General features: G+C 46.9%; 1 protein-coding gene across 1 annotated transcript in view; it reads left to right on the forward strand.

The window, feature by feature from the left end:
- The window catches only part of LOC310750880 (uncharacterized protein), a gene marked incomplete at its 3' end in the record, with an annotated part of 47,922 nt that overhangs the window by 13,069 nt on the left and 17,544 nt on the right, over window positions 1–17,309 (forward strand). The window contains exons 9-18 of the mRNA XM_083589290.1: window positions 288–686; window positions 2,116–2,286; window positions 3,348–3,505; window positions 3,622–3,762; window positions 4,701–4,839; window positions 5,190–5,380; window positions 7,250–7,375; window positions 9,551–9,752; window positions 16,063–16,225; window positions 17,124–17,238. Of these exons, the coding sequence (XP_083445416.1) occupies window positions 288–686; window positions 2,116–2,286; window positions 3,348–3,505; window positions 3,622–3,762; window positions 4,701–4,839; window positions 5,190–5,380; window positions 7,250–7,375; window positions 9,551–9,752; window positions 16,063–16,225; window positions 17,124–17,238 (1,805 nt within the window). The remainder of the gene's footprint in view (window positions 1–287; window positions 687–2,115; window positions 2,287–3,347; window positions 3,506–3,621; window positions 3,763–4,700; window positions 4,840–5,189; window positions 5,381–7,249; window positions 7,376–9,550; window positions 9,753–16,062; window positions 16,226–17,123; window positions 17,239–17,309) is intronic.

Here is a 17,309-nt window from a genome sequence, read left to right on the forward strand (position 1 = left end):
CAAATGACATGAGAAAACTTGATATAACTTGTTTGTATAACATTATTCTTGTTTATAAAACCCAATAAAAAATTAAAATAAAAACTGTAACTTCCTGTGACAAATCTTATTGTTTACTGTGTAAGGGAGTTGAATTGAAAACTAGTTGTGTGGTAAATATCAGGCCTCTGAGTGAAAGGCCCTATTGAAATAAAGCATTGAAATGGAACATGAACATGAACCTTATGTGGGAAGATGAATATCCAGATTAACTCTTTTTTCTTTCTTTGCTCTTCTCTTAAATGCAGGAGACCTCATTCCAGTGGGAGGCCTCCATGGGCCCTCAGAGAGCCTCCTCCTTATAGGGGATTCCTTTAAGGAGCCACTGAGCGGGAAGGTTGCCCGTGTCCAAGGCATTTGCCTTCAGCAAGACAAGATGGCCGCTCACGCAGGGGGCTATCAGGCGGTATTGGACGCCAACCTCCTTGTAGCTCAGATCCACGTGGCTCAATCTCTAAGAGAGTATAAGGATGCCATTTGTGAGGATCTGTGCTCTGCTGGAGATAGGCAGAAAGCCCTCAAAGCTGCAGAAGAAGACATGAAAAGAGTACTGTCCGAGGTGCTGGATTATTTGTTGTACCAGCTAAGAACCCTAGAGAAGCAACGGGGCCATGCGTCAGTTCTCAAGAGCACCGGCGGCAAGCTAGGTAGGTGCTCTGAACTACAACTGTGTTGTTCTACATCCTTCTGTAGAAATTAATCCCTGCCAGTTACTGTTCCGTGCAAATCAGTTAAGCACAGTCTGTTCTTGAAGTTCCACAGGTGCAGCCTTTGCTCAAAGCAATCCTGTGGGGCAGTGGTTTTCAACCCTGGGGTGCCTTGAATGGTGGTCAGGGGATGGTGCGGGCAACACTGGCCTCTGTCCTTCTTTCTTCCCCTCCCTTGTCTGATGCCCTTTCTTGTCTCTGCCTCCAAAAGCTTGCACAGTTGTTTGTTGCAGTAGCCCTGGCTACAAACTCCCCAGATGGATGGTGCCACTGGGAGGCACCTCTCTTTGGGGTCTGGTGGGGGGCAGCTCAGATAATGGGACAGTAGCAGTGGCTGCCCGGAGGACTCCCAAGGAGAGAGGATAGGAGACTGAGGGAACGCTCCACAAGGGAGGGCGTTCAAAAAAGGGTGAGAGGCTGCCAGCTCTGCAGGCAAGGGGTGACATAACTGGGCTCCTGAGCCCCACAGGGGTGCCACAGAAAGAATGTAGTTGGTCAAGGGAGCCGTGGACCCCAAAAGTTTGAAAACCTCTGCCGTGGGGGATGTGGTGCAATGTGAGTTGTATCTACACACTGCACAACATGCTGATAGTTGGCCCACTGAAATTAGCAGACATAGCTAACTTCCACTGGGTCTACTGTACATAAGTACAAGCCTGTGTCTATATATGGAACACAATCAAATGCAACATGGTGCAGTGATTAGAGTGTTGGATTAAGGATGGAAAAATCTGTCCATTTTGAGTTTCTTATTTTTCCAATCTTAAAGTCAGTTCTCCAGACATCTGCATCAATTTGTGTGACTTTTTTCCTAAACAATTTCATTAAAGTTCATCATAATTTTTAGGGTGTGTGTCCCCTAACATACACATTTTTGCAAGCAATTTTCCATAAGAACATGCATTTTTTAGATGCTCTTTCTTCAAATATACATAGTACAATAACACATTGTTGGGTCAGAGAACTGCATTGCAAAATGTGGAGGTGGGCAAATTTGGAAGAAAAGTTTCAATTTGCACATTGTTTTGGGAAGGGTAGATAAGGTAAGTTTGCGATAAAATATGTACCGAAAGAAATTTCACTCCCCAGGCTCCAATCCCTGCTCAACTGACAACCTCACTGGATCACCATGTACTAATAACTCTCTCTGAGCCTAGCCAACCACACAGGAGGAGGAAGAAAAGAAACACGCACACTGCCCCTTTAAGGAGTTGTAAAATAAACGGGTAACAGAGAAATAAGCAACATACAAGATATCCTTCTTTTCATATACATACACCCAAATTCACCTGTTGTCATGATGATGGGCGTTTGCTAGTACAGTATTCATACTGACTAGGCTATCCTTTCGCTTTTTCAACCAAATTAGGGATGATCAAATATCCCAGCACAGAACTCTGGATCCCTGCCGTCTTTGGGATGAAAATCCCGGATCCAGGAGGTTCTGATTTGATGGTGCCCATCCTTGGAGTTGAATGTGACTGGAAGACAGGGCAGCCAATGCCCTTAGCTGGGACCATGGAAGATGCAGATGGGAAAGGTGAGGGCTAACACTTTGGACTGGAAGCTCCCCGCAGCAGGAAGGAAAGTGAGCAGGTGACGCACAGTCAGCTACAGGGCGGTGGTGTCATGCTTAGCAGAGGTACAAGACGACGATCTCTGATTTGTTGCTCCGAATGTTGTGTTATTTTATTGTGTTCTTGGATGGCTGCAAGTTGGGGGCAGTGCTTGATTTTTCAGAGGATGGGTGCCATGGTGTTACTGTTAGCATAGGTAAAGGTAAAGGGACCCCTGACCATTAGGTCCAGTCGTGACTGACTCTGGGGTTGCAGCACTCATTTTGCTTTATTGGCCGAGGGAGCTGGCGTACAGCTTCCGGTTCATGTGGCCAGCATGACTAAGCTGCTTCTGGCAAACCAGAGCAGCACACAGAAACGCCGTTTACCTTCCCGCCGGAGCGGTACCTATTTATCTACTTGCACTTTGACATGCTTTCGAACTGCTAGGTTGGCAGGAGCAGGAACCAAACAACAGGAGCTCACCCCGTCACAGGGATTCGAACCGCCGACCTTCTGATCAGCAAGTCCTAGGCTCTGTGGTTTAACCCACAGCGCCACCCACGTCCCAAAGAAGCTTCTTGAAAGCCTGCAAATAGGACCCAAATTCAACAGCGGTGTCCAAACTTGGGATTCCCAGCTTTCTGCCTCAAACAGTGGAGGTTGAACATAGCCATTGGGGCTAGTAGCCACTGACAACCATATCTGCCATGCATTTGTCAAATCCTCTTTTAAAGCCTTCCAGTTTGGTGGCCATGGGTCACTTCTGTTAAGTAGGCAGTTGTCTAGTGGGGAAGGTGGAATGAGTGGAGACTGTGGTCCCATAGTGAAGCCCTTTGTGGTTCAAATCACAGCCTAGAAAGAATGAGATAGAATCCAGAAACATTAAGAATGTAGCAGCCCGCTGCAAAAAGCAACAACACAAAAATATGCTTCTCACAATGGTATGGGTTTAATCATGCTTCAGAGTTTTCTGACTTCATGCTCATAAAAACTCACATTAATACCCACTTAGGCTTGGTGGTTTGGCTCTGACTCCTTGCAGGTCTTGTTCCACTCGCTGTTGGCTTCAGAACCATGGATCCCATAACAGGCGAGACTGGTCCAGTCATTGGGGCTCAAATTAACCCTTGGACAAATGCTGTCATTCCTGTGGTCCAGTCCCTGGGAAACTTACCAAGAGGAAATCCAGACCCGGAACTGGTAACTCCCATTCCAAGTTATTATTATTTTTAAGGGGAGGGGGGAGGGGGGTTTGTTATTTGTCAAACTCCTTTCTGATGCTTGCAGCCTGTTATGGGGAATCTTTGTTTTTACAGCTGGCTGCTTTGGAGAAGGAAATAAATGCCAAGCAAGCATACTGGCACTGCCAGCGGGCAAAAGAAGAGGAGCTCTTTAAAGAGCTGGATTTTATATGTCTGGATGTCTTGGATGCAGCCAAGGAGGGGAAAATGAAAAAGGTGCACGTTGGCTTTACCTGCAACACCTGCTGCGAAATTAGAAGAGTGCACTGGCGCTCTACCCTGTATGCATGCTGGGCTTATTCCCCTGGGCTGGGGTAGCAGCACTTCAACAGACCATCATGTCCTTGTTAAAGACAGATTCTCCCCACCTTTAGCTAGGAAGCTGCCTTATAGCAACTTAAGCCACTAATCCAACAAGCTCAGCATTATTGTCATGGACTGCTTGGGCACAGAGGAATGTAGGAAGAAACGAGCTGGGAAATCCCCAAGGGAGGAAGGCTCAGAGCCCGGGGAGTAGCGGTGGGACAACAATGAGTGGTCAAAGGGAGAAGACTGGGAAGAGCAAGTATCAGAAACTAAAGGGGTAACAGGGTTTAGTGAGCAGGGAGAGTCAGTGATAGAGTGAAGTCCAGAATCAGAGGCAGAAGCTGAAGCAGGAGAGTAGAGAGGCCAAGGGGCAGAGATGAGTCAGGCTGGTGAAGAGTCACAGATATCTCCCCCTCCTGCTGTGACAAGCTCCCTTCCCTCCCTTGTCTCCCAGAACTAGAAGAGGCATGAAAAGGGCACAGAAGAGATTAGTGACTCACAGTCACAGTCTCCGATAGCTTGGGGAAAACCCAGGACATGAGGGAACTTAGGCGTTTGTGGGTGTTAGAACAACCAAGAGGACCTCTTCAACTAAAAATAAAATAAGATCCCAGTCCTTATGGTTCTGCATAAAGGGCTGGATGAAACCTGAATATAGGAAACCACCTTATACTGAGTGCAATAACGGTTACATCCAGTCCAATATTTCCTGCACTGACTGGCAGTGGCTCTGGAGGAGGCGGTCTTTCCCAGCCCTACCTGGAGATGCTGGGGAGTGAATTGGGAAGACTTTCTGCATGCAAAGCATATTTTAGCTTAATTCTCGTTATCTCCCCTCCCCCTTGCAGTTAAGGTATAGGATCAAATTAAGACCTGCTGATGAAATCTATCAACTGCTGGAAGAATCCTCTGCCCAGGAAACTCAAAGGAGAGCTAGCAGAGATCAGAACATGCTGTGGGACACAGAACAGTCTCTGAGGATGAGAGGTATGGAGGCACAGCTTCTGGCTGTTGCGTTTGTGTGGCTGTCTTGAACTACAGCTGAGCTGAAGTTTCTCACAAGACAGTTTCCTTGGAAAATATCTGAGATGTTTCCTTTCCTCGCCCCCTTAGAAAAAGACACATTTGCAGAATTTTCTCACTGTTGTTGGTTGGTTGGTTGCAATGGGCCCCCTCCCACCCCACTCAACCCCCCCCCCACCCCATAATCCTCTGGGACTCAATTTCCCCAGCTGTGCCCTAGAGCAGCGCTGTTGCATCAAGTTCTTCTGTAAAATGTCCTTGCTGAGCTTCTAACGGTGTTACTCATTGAGACGATTGTGTTTTGGTGACTCCAGTTGACAAGGACGAGAGAGACCAGGAAGGCAGAGTTCGGCTTTTGCTCAGGAAGATGCTGGAGAAACTGGTCCAGTTCGTCCGGAGGATGCAGCTAGAAGAAGGACGGATCCAGATGCAGTTGAAGGAGGCAGAACGGCAGTGGAGCAGAGGCTTGCGCATGGAAGATGCCATCAGAGAGAAATCCAGAAAGGTGAGGTCACCACCAGTTCCCCAACATGATCTGCCATGATCTGGCTTTGATGTACTGTACATTAAAAACCCTGATTTATGTGTCTCTGGTGGTATAGTGCGGGGAGGAATGCAGGTGGGTACAACTCCAGTACTTTTCTTAGAGAAGAGGTGATCACAGCATCTGTTAGAGTGCCAGGGCAATTTACAAAGTCTTCTTGCTCTAGCAAGTGAATGAGCAGATAATGTGGCCTTCAAGTTGGCTTGCGGTGAAGAGAGATTAGCATAAGGCAAGTCAGAAAATGAAGCAAATCATCAAGTACTTCTCTGGGTACTTCTTTCCTTTTCTTTGATGGGGTCCCTTCTTCACATACCCTCAAAGATTTCTGGGAACTATGGTTGGCTAAAGGTGCTGGAATTGCAGGTGTCAGATGGTGGTGTGGTTGCTCGAAAGTAAACAGGCAAGACTCCGACCTGTCTTTTCCAGGCTTTATTCTTGGTGCAAACTACTTACAGTGAAGAGCGTTGTAAGTTCATGTCTGGCTCAATCACTAGCGGAATCTGGGAGTGGTCGGTCTTTGTACCTCCCCCAGCATAAAAGTCGCGTCACCCCCAGCCTTTTCCGCCCCTCCCTGCACCGAAGCCTACTGCGCAGAATGGACGCTGGCAGGGGCATACTTCCCGCCTCTCCGGTTTGCTCAGGCTTGGTGTTGAGGCTCTCCCTAGCATCCCCTGGTCCCTGTGCCTCTTCTCCACTGGAGGTGGGGCTTTCCTCCTCACCAGAGGAGGATGTGCTTCTCAAGATTTTCGGAGGCTCGCTATAACACAACTGCCCTTCCACCTCTTGCCTCTGAGTTGATGGCAGTTCCCTGACACCCGGTCTGTAGTGAGTAAACTCCAGTTCCCAGAATTCTCTGGGGGAAGCAATTTATTTGAATGTGCTTTAAATGTATGACATATATGGGTAACACTTTTTTGCCTGTCCTTTGCATTTCTGTTTGAAACTCTGAATTATCATAATAGTGTTATAGGTTTTGCGTGCCAGAGTATGTGGGCACTAGCTAGGGATAAGCCATTAAGAAACAAAGGCTGGATTGACCAGTCATTAACCCATCAATGCAAGTCACTGATAAAACAGAAGACTCTGCTGGGCACAGAGAGGGAGGTTGCCAGGGTTACAGTGGGAGACAATGGAGGCAGAAGGAGAAGTTGTGTTTTGGCAAGGTTTTTTTTGGGAAGAAGCAGCAGGAAGTAGGGAGAACCGGGTTGTCCCCAGAGACCAGGGAGCATGGCTGTCCTCGGCTCAGGACCCAAGCTTGATGAAGTTATAGGAGAAGAAACAGGGGGCACTCTTGAGGTGTGATATTCTGCCCTCCCTCCATCAGTGTCTATACGTGTAAATAAAACCATACATCTCAAAGACACTGCAGTCTCTACTGTGCCTAATTTTCAAGAAGGAAACACAACTCTGGGTAAGTGCCTGGAACCTCCTGGAATCTTGCTAACACTCAGCAGAGATTGGGGGTGGCACATAACAATAATGTCTAAAGTAGCACATGATAAGAAAGCAGGTAATGAACAACCAAGCATGGGATTATCTCCAACTAAGTTGTACTCAGAGCAGACACAGCAAAAGCAATGGACTGGAGTTAGCCATGTTCAAGCTCAAAAACAATAAAACAAAAACAAATGGTTGTGCATCATATCTGTGGCCACCAAAAGATGGGTCCCAAATTTCCTGGGAACATTTTGCTGCATGCTTCATGTTAACATTTTGCAGCACAAAAATCTTGGCAGTCACATTTCTTGATGCTTAATGCTGCTCTTAAGCAAGATGGTGGGAATGGGAAGAAGGGGTTGAGATCATCCCTGCTTCTCTGCCTTCTTCCAGATCACTCTGCATCTTGTGGCTGGATTCCAGGAACACATTGCAAAGCAGCAGACCAGCGTGGAGAGTGCCCACTGCAGGCTGGAATATTTCCGAATATTATCAGATACGTTGGCCCTACAGACAAAGGTATGCCGTTCTTGTGAACATAGGTAGCAAATTGAAAACCAACTTACTACCAGGTGTGTCTATGGGCTCTTCTGGACTGTCACCATTTTGGGGTGGGATTCAATCATAGGTTGCACAGCTTAGGTCCAAGCTATCTGAAAGACCTTATTCCCTCATATGCACCTGCCAGGGTTATGAGATCTTCAGGGGAAGCCCTTCTCTTGGTCCTGAGTCTCTCACAGGCACACTTGGCCTTCTCAGTGGCTGCTCTGACTTTGGAATCCCTCCCTATAGAAGCTAGACTGGCTGCCTCCTTGTTGTCGTTCCACTGGCAGGTCAAGACTTTTTTGTTCCAGTAGGTTTTTGGGAACTGACTGCTTTTAATGAAAGGGCTGATGCCATGCTGTTTTTATTGTAATTATTGGTATGGTTTTAATATATTTCATGTGTGTATATATATATAATTCTATCAATGTTTAATCGATTTTTAATGGTTGATTTTCTATGTTTTAAGCAGTACTTAGTTTTATTTGTAAGATGCATTGAGTTTTGTCCAGTGAAAAGGCGGGATATAAATAAATATATTAGTAGTAGTAACAGCAACAACATAGTGCATCGGGAGTTCTTGCACAACAAACCTGCTTTCCCGAAAGATCAAACTTTTTGCAATAAAAAAAGTGATGGGGAAATAAACTGGAAAGTGTGGGATAAACTTTGCTTGATGAAACGTCTTCTAATCTGTGGTGCAACCACACCTGAATACTGCACAAAGTTCAGGTTGCCTCACCCTGAAAAAGGATACTGTAAAGCTTTTTTTTTAATAATAATAAAAAAAAGCTTCAGGGAGGGGCAACCAAGAAGATCAAGAGATGGAACAACTCCTGTATCAGGAAAGATTACAGCACTGGGGGCTTTTTAGTTCAGAGAAAAGGCAAGTAAGAGGCAACACGATAGAAATGTAGACAGTTATATACCCTCTAACATTTCTCTGATGAAAATAGGGACATCCTATTTAAATTGTTGTTGTTATACCCCATCTATCTGACTGGGTTGCCCCAGCCACACTCTGGGCAGCTTCCAACATATACAGTGACACCTCAGGTTAAGAACTTAATTCGTTCCGGAGGTCCATTCTTAACCTGAAACTGTTCTTAACCTGAAGCACCACTTTAGCTAATCGGGCCTCCTGCTGCTGCCGTGCCGCCAGAGCACGATTTCTGTTCTTATCCTGAAGCAAAGTTCTTAACCCGAGGTAATATTTCTGGGTTAGCAGAGTCTGCAACCTGAAGTGTCTGTAACCTGAAGCATCTGTAACCCGAGGTACCACTGTATAATAAAACATTAAACATTAAAAAAACTTCCCTATACAGGGCTGCCTTCAGATGGCTTGGGGGTCACATAACTCCATACTCTCCAAAATTTCTCTGATGAGAAATTTCTCTAATGAAAATAGGGACATCCTAAGGAAAAGTGGGACATTCCGGGATCAAACTGGGACAGATTCTGTAAATTCAGGACTGTCCCTGGAAAATAGGGACACTTGAAGGATCTGCAGTTATGCACGGTGTGGATGAAGTTGAATGCTGGAAGATTCAGTACAGAGAAAAGGACATACTTCTTTACACAGTGCATACTGTAGATAATGATGGAATCTGCTCCCACAGGAAGAAGTGATGGCCACCAACTTGGATGACTTTAAAAGAGGATTAGGTGAAATTATGTGAGCCTAAGGCTCTCAGTGGCTATTTTCTGCTTCACTGTTGGAGGCAATATGTGTCTGAATACCAGTTGCTACATTTGGGTCCAGCTTGTGGGTTTCTCACAGGCATCTGATTGGCTGCAGTGAGAACTGGATGCTAGATAAGATGCCCTGATGGCCATGGCAGCACCTTTCTTCATATGTTCTTAGCCTCCTTGCAAACAAATCAGAATGAATGCTCATTAAACAGCTAATATTGTCTGATCTTCCTGCAAACAAATTAGGATGAATGCTCAGTCATCTGGAAGCTTCCTAAAAGCTTAACCCAAGGATGATCACATGCTGCAAAAATAAAGGTTTTCCCTTGATTGGGTTTATTCATATTATTCACCACTCGAAGAGTTGCTTCTTTTACTGGTTCCTATAGCGGGGTTTAACCCTGTGAAAAATACAAGTGGCAAATGTTTGCTGAGAGTTAATCTTCTTCTCTGTCTCAGGACCTTCTCTCCGGTTCATCCCAGTGCTTTCTGAACTACCCGGGCGCAAAATTCTACAGCGCGGCTGGCACTGCCCATGGAAGTTGGGAAGTCATCAATCGGAAACTGATCCCGCTCCTCAAGTCTGTGGTTCAGACTCTGGAGGAGAACAAAAGGGGTCCCTTGTCTCCTGAGATGCTTCTGGGTCTGGGATCAGGAGAAGGTGTGGTCTGCTGTTTCCATGGTCTTTGCAATGCTTTTCTTTCAACCGAGCAACAGATGAAACCGTATTCTGGGCTGCGAATTAAGTGCAGTTGAGTTGCAAGGCCAGCCCTACCATTAGGTATAATGAGGCAGACGCCTCAGGTGGCAGATACTAGGAGGAACTTGTGGCAGCCACCCAAGCTTTTTGTGCTGGTCCTGTGGGTTACCCAAGAGGCGAGGTCCAAGTCCGGTCCGTGGTCAGAGGTGCAACGCAGAGGCAGTCCATAGTAGCTGAAGCTGGGTGCAGGGCAGGGAGTCGGGTGAAGTCAGGAACAGGCATGCAAGCAGGGAGCCTGGGCGGGTCAGGAGCTCAGGCAGGAAAGCAGGACAGGGTTCAGGCAGGAACTAGCAACCAACAATGTTGCTCCCACAACTTGGGACTGGGGCTGGCCGGCTTTTATCTGCCCCAAGGCATAGGGCGGCCCCGATCCTCTGGTGATTCGCCTCTCCTGGCCTGGAGGCGAGCACTCCTCCTGCAGGAACTTAGTTCCCTCAGCCTCTCTGCCCTGAGCCTCTGCCGCTCAGGAGAGGCTGGAGGGTTACCGGACCCAGAGGCAACCTCAGCTTCCTCTGACGGGGCTGAGAGTGGAGCACCTGTGGATAATGGGTCCTCCATCACCTTAGGAGCCAGAGCAGACTCAGCTGATGCCTGCACCTGAGGATCCTGCACAGGTGAGGACCCTTCAGGCTCAAGCCCCAGCCCCAGCTCAGCTGGTTCTGGAGGTGGGGAATCCTGTGCAGGCTGGGATCCCTCAGGTTCAGCATCAGAGTCCGAATTCCAGGCCATCACACTTTTGCTCTTGAGCCATTCCCCACCATCACTTAAAAGACCACTTTCATTCTTCTGAGATGGTGCCCCAGTGAGGATGTCTGTTTGTTGCTGGTCTGGGACTGCTGAAGAAAGCTCAGGTCACGAATTTCAGCAGGCATTCTGCTTGTGCATGCATTACTCCACTAATTCTGCATGTGTTGTTGGAACCACCCACTGCATTGTAGATTATTATTTTTTGCAATGTGGGTCTCCAGCCAAGAAACATGTAAAAAAATGAGCATACTAGTGCAAAATGTGCATTGAAATGCATACACTGGTACAAAAATGCTTTCTGGAAAAAGACTTTGCAAAAAAGAAAAGAGTACATTAGAAGAAATCAACACTGAAATGCTGGTGATTTTTTTCTGTGAGGATTTTGTTTTTATTTAAAATATAAATCACAAACTGATGAGGAAATGTGGAGAACTGAAGAATGGGGAAATGACAAACTAGGAGAAACTGAAATGGACATATTTTCCCATCCCTAGGCAGCACAGCCCTATAGCCAGTGTTGCAGTAAGATTCAGTCTTGTTGCCCCTGATGAATGGAAAAAGCATATTAAATCTCCTATAGAAGCCCAAGGAAGGGCCAAGCGTTCCCCACATCTTATCTTTTACAGTAGTACCTCGGGTTAAGTACTTAATTCGTTCCGGAGGTCCGTTCTTAACCTGAAACCGTTCTTAACTTGAAGCATCACTTTAGCTAATGGGGCCTCCTGCTGCCGCCGCGCCGCCGGAGCCCGATTTCTGTTCTTATCCTGAAGCAAAGTTCTTAACCTGAAGCACTATTTCTGGGTTAGCGGAGTATGTAACCTGAAGCGTATGTAACCCGAGGTACCACTGTATATCATGCTCATGCCTGATTATAAAGTCTTTGCCTATTAAGCATTCAACAGTGCAATCATAAACCCATTTCATGGAGATTTAGTTTCTTTATTTGTTTACTGTTCCCATTTCTAGCCTCATTTTCCCCTCCAAAATGAAAATACCTGACAATTCTCAATGAAAAACAACCACCCGATGGTGAAACATCAAAACAGGAGAGAATCAGGAGCCTCTCTAAGAGCTCAAAGAAAAGCACTAGCCGACAGAGAAGCAGACTAAATTAAAAAATCTAAGCAGCAAGGAGATAAAAGTCTTATCCGAAAAATTAAACTTTTCAAACCACTTGTAACACAGTAATTCAGCTGCAAGACACATTAGGATGAATGCGCCAAACACCCTGCTGTTGGGGGTGGGCATTAATGCTGTGAGGATGCTGTTGTTCCTTTGAGGAACCTGTGCGTACCTCCAGATGTGGCTGGACTACAACTCCCATCATCCCCCTGACCATCAGCTACATTAGCGGGAGTTGAAGTCTGACCAACAATGCTTGGAGGCCTGCAGGTTCCCCACCTGCTGGACCTACAGAGCAGAATGAAATGAAGTGGCAGCACCACCCACTGGCAGCTAAAGGAATGACTGAGCAGTGCATGTTGGAGTCATCAAAGGGGTTTCTGCAGTTGCTTCACATAACATTGTGCCTTTGGGGCCTGCTAGAAAACAACCCTACAAAGTTTGGGCTGAGGAGGAATGCTGTTGCACACAGGGTCTGCTTTGGGGCTTCCCATAATGGGAATCTGGTTGGCTACTGTGACAAGGTAAAGGTAAAGGACCCCTCGATTGTTAAGTCCGGTCAAAGGCGACTAAGGGGTTGTGGCGCTCATCTCACTTTCAGGCCAAGGGAGCCAGTGTTTGTTTGCAGACAGCTTTCTGAGTCATGTGGCTAGCAGGACTAAACTGCTTCTGGCACAACAGAACACCGTGACGGAAGCCAGAGTGCACGGAAACGCCGTTTACCTTCCTGCCACAGCTGTACCTATTTATCTACTTGCACTGGCGTGCTTTAGAACTGCTAGGTTGGCAGGAGCAGGGACAGAGCAACAGGAGCTCACTCCGTTGCGGGGATTCAAACCGCCGACCTTCTGATCGGCAAGCTCAAGAGGCTCAGTGGTTTAGACCACAGCGCCACCCAAGTCCGCTGTTACAACAGGATGCTAGACAAGATGGGCCACTTGCCTGTCTCCTTCTGATGTGCTTATGTCTCTGTGCTGCGCAGACTCCCAATTATTTATTTTATCTAGGAGAACTATTTTTACACACCACTTTTCAGGGGGAACCTCGCAAAGCGGTTTCCATAAAATTATCAAAACAATGAGCATCAATAATTAAAAAAGAGACAATTGCTTGGAAAAGAGCAAAAACTCTGCATTGAAGATGCCATTTCTGATTTTATTCCCTTTTAATTTCCAGTTTTGGGCAGGCTCAGAATCTGTGCGGATGTGCCCTTGCATTATTCAAACCCTAACCACAAGATTTTAATGTGGAGGCATTATAAACACTCTGCGTCTAAACTGCTTCCCTCTGCAGTTTAATTCCCCCCTCAATTAATTCAGCAGCATACCCGAAGTCTGTTAGCACAGGATTCCTTCTGTCCTCAACTTGGCAGCAAGTGGATGAAGTACAGAAAATCGATGGCATCCCTTTTACTCCCCACCCCCCACCCCACTCTCCTGGGAATTCAGATCTATCAATTGTGATGCAACCAGACTCTTAGTTACACAATAGATCTAAATGGGGGGGGGGTTGTTGGCAGACAGTGCTAGGCTCCAGCTGGGAATATGGAGAACAGGATGGGGAAGATGTGCAGGCAGGCAAGCATTAGGGTTCTGCTGACAGGGCCAAAACGGGAGCTGAGCTGCACTCAGAAAATGCTAAAGATTTTTATTTTCATCCAGTCCTTCCTCAAGCAACTGTTGATTGTGCACAGGCCTTTTACCATATCTTATGTAGACGAATTAGATTCACTTCACATGCATTTGTTTATTATTTAAGCTACTTAAAGGGGGAACCTACCCGATTTGCACTTTTGAAGCCAGCACATAGCCATCCTTTGAAATTCACACAACTCCAAATTTTGCAAGGCAGTTCTCCAGCCAAGTAAAGTTTGCGAATGCCCATGCTAGGCTGAAGTGTTTCCTACATAAAATGTGATATGTTAAAAATCCATTTCCAACGCATTGATTAGCTCAGTTAGCAGAGCATTAAACTATTTATCTCAGGGTCGTAGGCTTGAGCCCCACATTGGGCAAAAGATTCCTGCATTGCAGGAAGTTGGACTTGATTATCCTAGTGGTCCTTCCCAACTCTATAACTCTATGATGCTATGATGCTAAGATCCCATTTGCAATATCAAGCTCCCATCTAGAAGCAACTCCTGAAGTGTCTGGGATGCAATATCAGTTTGGTCAGGAAGACAGCCACACCCGTGGGTGATGGCAGGTCCACGTTAGTTCAGATACTGCAGATGCGCCTTGAATTCTGCCCACTAAGTGACTACCTAGTATGAACAGAGAAATCCGTCAATTTCAGTTCCTTCTATTTCTCACTTAGGGACGCAGGTGGCGCTGTGGGTTAAACCACAGAGCCTAGGGCTTGCCAATCAGAAGGTTGGCGGTTCGAATCCCCGTGACGGGGTGAGCTCCCGTTGCTCCGTCCCTGCTCCTACCCACCTAGCAGTTCAAAAACACGTCAAAGTGCAAGTAGATAAATAGGTACCACTCGGGCAGGAAGGTAAACGGTGTTTCCATGCGCTGCTCTGGTTCGCCAGAAGCGGCTTAGTCATGCTGGCCACATGACCCGGAAGCTGTACGCCGGCTCCCTCGGCCAATAAAGCGAGATGAGCGCTGCAACCCCAGAGTTGGTCACGACTGGACCTAATGGTCAGGGGTTCCTTTACTTTATTTCTCACTTTCCTAAATCCAGATCTCCACATATCCACAGCAATATGTGGGTTATGTGTGTTTTTTTCAAAGCTCATGGAAATTTGTCAGCATTTTAGTATGAGCCTCTCTTAAAATACTTTTTCATGTATAATTTTAAGTAACACACACATTTTTGCAAGTAATTCCCCCTTGTATAATGCATTTTAATGTTTTTGTTGTGGTGCGTTTTTATGCACTCTTCCCCCTTATATATGCGTCAGGGTTATTCTTTAGGACTGCATTGCAACATTTGAAGAAGTGGGCATTTTGAATTCTCCTGCGGTGCACAGATTGGTTCAAAATGTGCATATTAGGTCATTTCCCATTAACGTGCAAACAAAACACGACTTCTCCCCAGTCCAGACTGCCTGCTCCGCCTTCTGGCTTCTGTTAAGCAGCAGTGATCTGGCTTCAGCCTTAAATGTCCTACCATTAAAAATAAATAAAATAGAACCCCCATAGTTTCTCAAACTTTCTTTTAAATGAACAAAGTCTTGTCACTTGTCCATATCATTGGACTAGGGGGTGGGGGGATCCAGTTCAAGCTGGGAAGAATCCCAAAAGCCTTTAAGATTTGTCAGCAAATAGTTGGTGGTTATTTAAAAACTACCAGAACTGCATTAACGTAATTAATAGCAGGCAGGGTAAAAACCACACATTTCCTCTCGCATGTTGTTCCTTTTTGCCCCCTCCACTGGTTCCACATACAGAACCCAACACAGCTGGCTGTTGAATCTTGCATCTGCACTGGCAATGGAAAAAACATACCCTATCTCTTCTTAGGGGCCCCAGAGCAGTTTAGTTCCAGGGACTGAGGGGCAGCTACCACCGTGGCATTGGCTATCTGAGGCAGCTCTCCCTCTCTCTACCTAATAGTAGGGCCAGCCCTGTTTGGAAGGGAGGGTTATTTAACCCTTTGTCCCCACCACGGTTGCAATTTGCAGAAACAACCATTGGTACTAGTGGCTTATTTTTCAAGATAGCAGCTATGCAAAGGTAGAAATGCCACCTCAGATTGGGCCCTCACCCTCTCAGCGAATTCACCAGCTGATCTAATTAACCCTCAGCCCATGCCATGGACTACTTCATCGGTTGCCTTTTCCATCCCCATTATCCAATTTTAGACCAGGGATAAAATATAGGTCCTCAGGCCCGGGGACCCTAGGTGGCCCTCTGGGCCTCTCTATGTGGCCCTTGGGGCTTTCCTTCCCAGGCCACACTCCTTCCTGGCCCTGCTTTTCTTCCTCCTTGCCCAGATGGAATGTGTCTTGCTTGAACTCTTGCTTGCCTTGACAGAGGATAGAGAGGAATGTTTGAGTGTAAGTGGAAACCAGCCTATTGTTCCAAGGTCAAATTCACCCTTATTGGTCTGCTCGATTTACCTCTGGCCCCGACCACCAGTGGCCCTCAGAAGGAAATGTGGCCCTCAGGTTGGAAAAGGTCCTCACTGGTGCTTTAGAATATCAGCTTTTTGGACCTGAAAGCCGTCGCTTCTTTGGCTTAGGGCAGCTGTCTCACTTAATGCCACTGCCAAGCTGCTCCACGTTTGTTTGCAGACACCCTGCTCTACGCAGTGCTTCCCCTCCCAGAGAAACGGTGAATTTGATAAGCCTTCAAAAGAAGCATCCCTTTGACACCTCTCATTCCTCCTATAGGCTACTCATCCAGAAGCACTCTGAAGGTGTCTGAAGCTGCCGGCGAAGCGTTCCGGACCGAAACGAGGCAGGAAATGGCTCTTGCTGCGGCAACCCTCTCGCCTGCGCCACCTTCTTGGTCCACACCAAACAGATCCCAGTTGTTGCAAGAAATCCAGACCAGGTGAGATGCATGGGTTTTCCTCAAGCTCCAAGGCCCAGCACAAAACACCCGGGCGCTGGGGGCCTTGGGCTACCCTCTAATGACACTCTTGCCATTGGCAGAACCCTAAGATTCTCCCTCTTCTGCACAAGCATGATACAGAACAGCTGTGCAAAACAGGGAGAGCTTATTCCTTAAAGGCCATGGGATAGGCAGTTTCTTTTAGGGAGGGGTCAACACACTTCTCAAGCCAATGAGAAGGCTGGGAAGGAGCCAATGAGAAGGCTGTTATTACAGCTCTGTGCTGTCTTAATTCTTCACGGGATTGTGGTTATGATGCTTTTTCTTCTTGGCATTCACAGTGTTTAGAATCATAGGGCTCTTAAGCTCTGGGACTACTCGATTGGTAGAGCATGAGACTTAATATCAGGGATGTGGGTTCAAGCCCTGCATTGGGCAAAAGATTCCTGCATTGCAGGGGGTAGATGATCCTAGTGGTCTCTTCCAACTCTGCAGTTCTATGATTCTATGATCAGAGGAGGTTCTGCTCCCCCCCCCCTTGGCAGTTCCAAGTCCTCCCCAGCCTCCACTGAGGCTCTTTTCTCTGCAGAAAATTGGGGGGAGAACCAGCACCCATGCTCCCTCTTCCAAAGTGGCTGAAGTCAGGGAAGATAGGGAAGATCCATTCCTCCTCCAGTCCACATTCCCACCATTCAGCCTCCTCCTTTTGCTCCTTCCTCCTCCTGCATCAGTGCCTTTCAATCAACATCTGTTCCCAGCAGCCCTTGGGGCTCATGACAGCTCCCGCCTCTTCCTGCCATTCTTTCAGCAACTGGAGAATCAATTCATCTCTTTCTCACACGGCAGCTTATAAATCTGCCAGCACCTCCTGACATTACCTGTGCTGTTGTTTGGGCAGGATTTTCTTGGAGAAGCACGCCAGCGAGATGGTGCACCTTGAGCTGTCCTTGATGGCTGAGGAAATCAACATGATCTCTTGCTTTTGTGAATCCTCCAAGCTGAGAAAGGACCTGGTGAGAGAGCTGTCTGTCACAGAGAGGGGCGATGGGCAAGAGACAGAATTTGCTTTATGGAGTTTCCTCCA

Source organism: Podarcis filfolensis (assembly GCF_964270895.1).
Source record: "Podarcis filfolensis genome assembly, chromosome: 15".
Classification (NCBI taxonomy): domain Eukaryota; kingdom Metazoa; phylum Chordata; class Lepidosauria; order Squamata; family Lacertidae; genus Podarcis; species Podarcis filfolensis.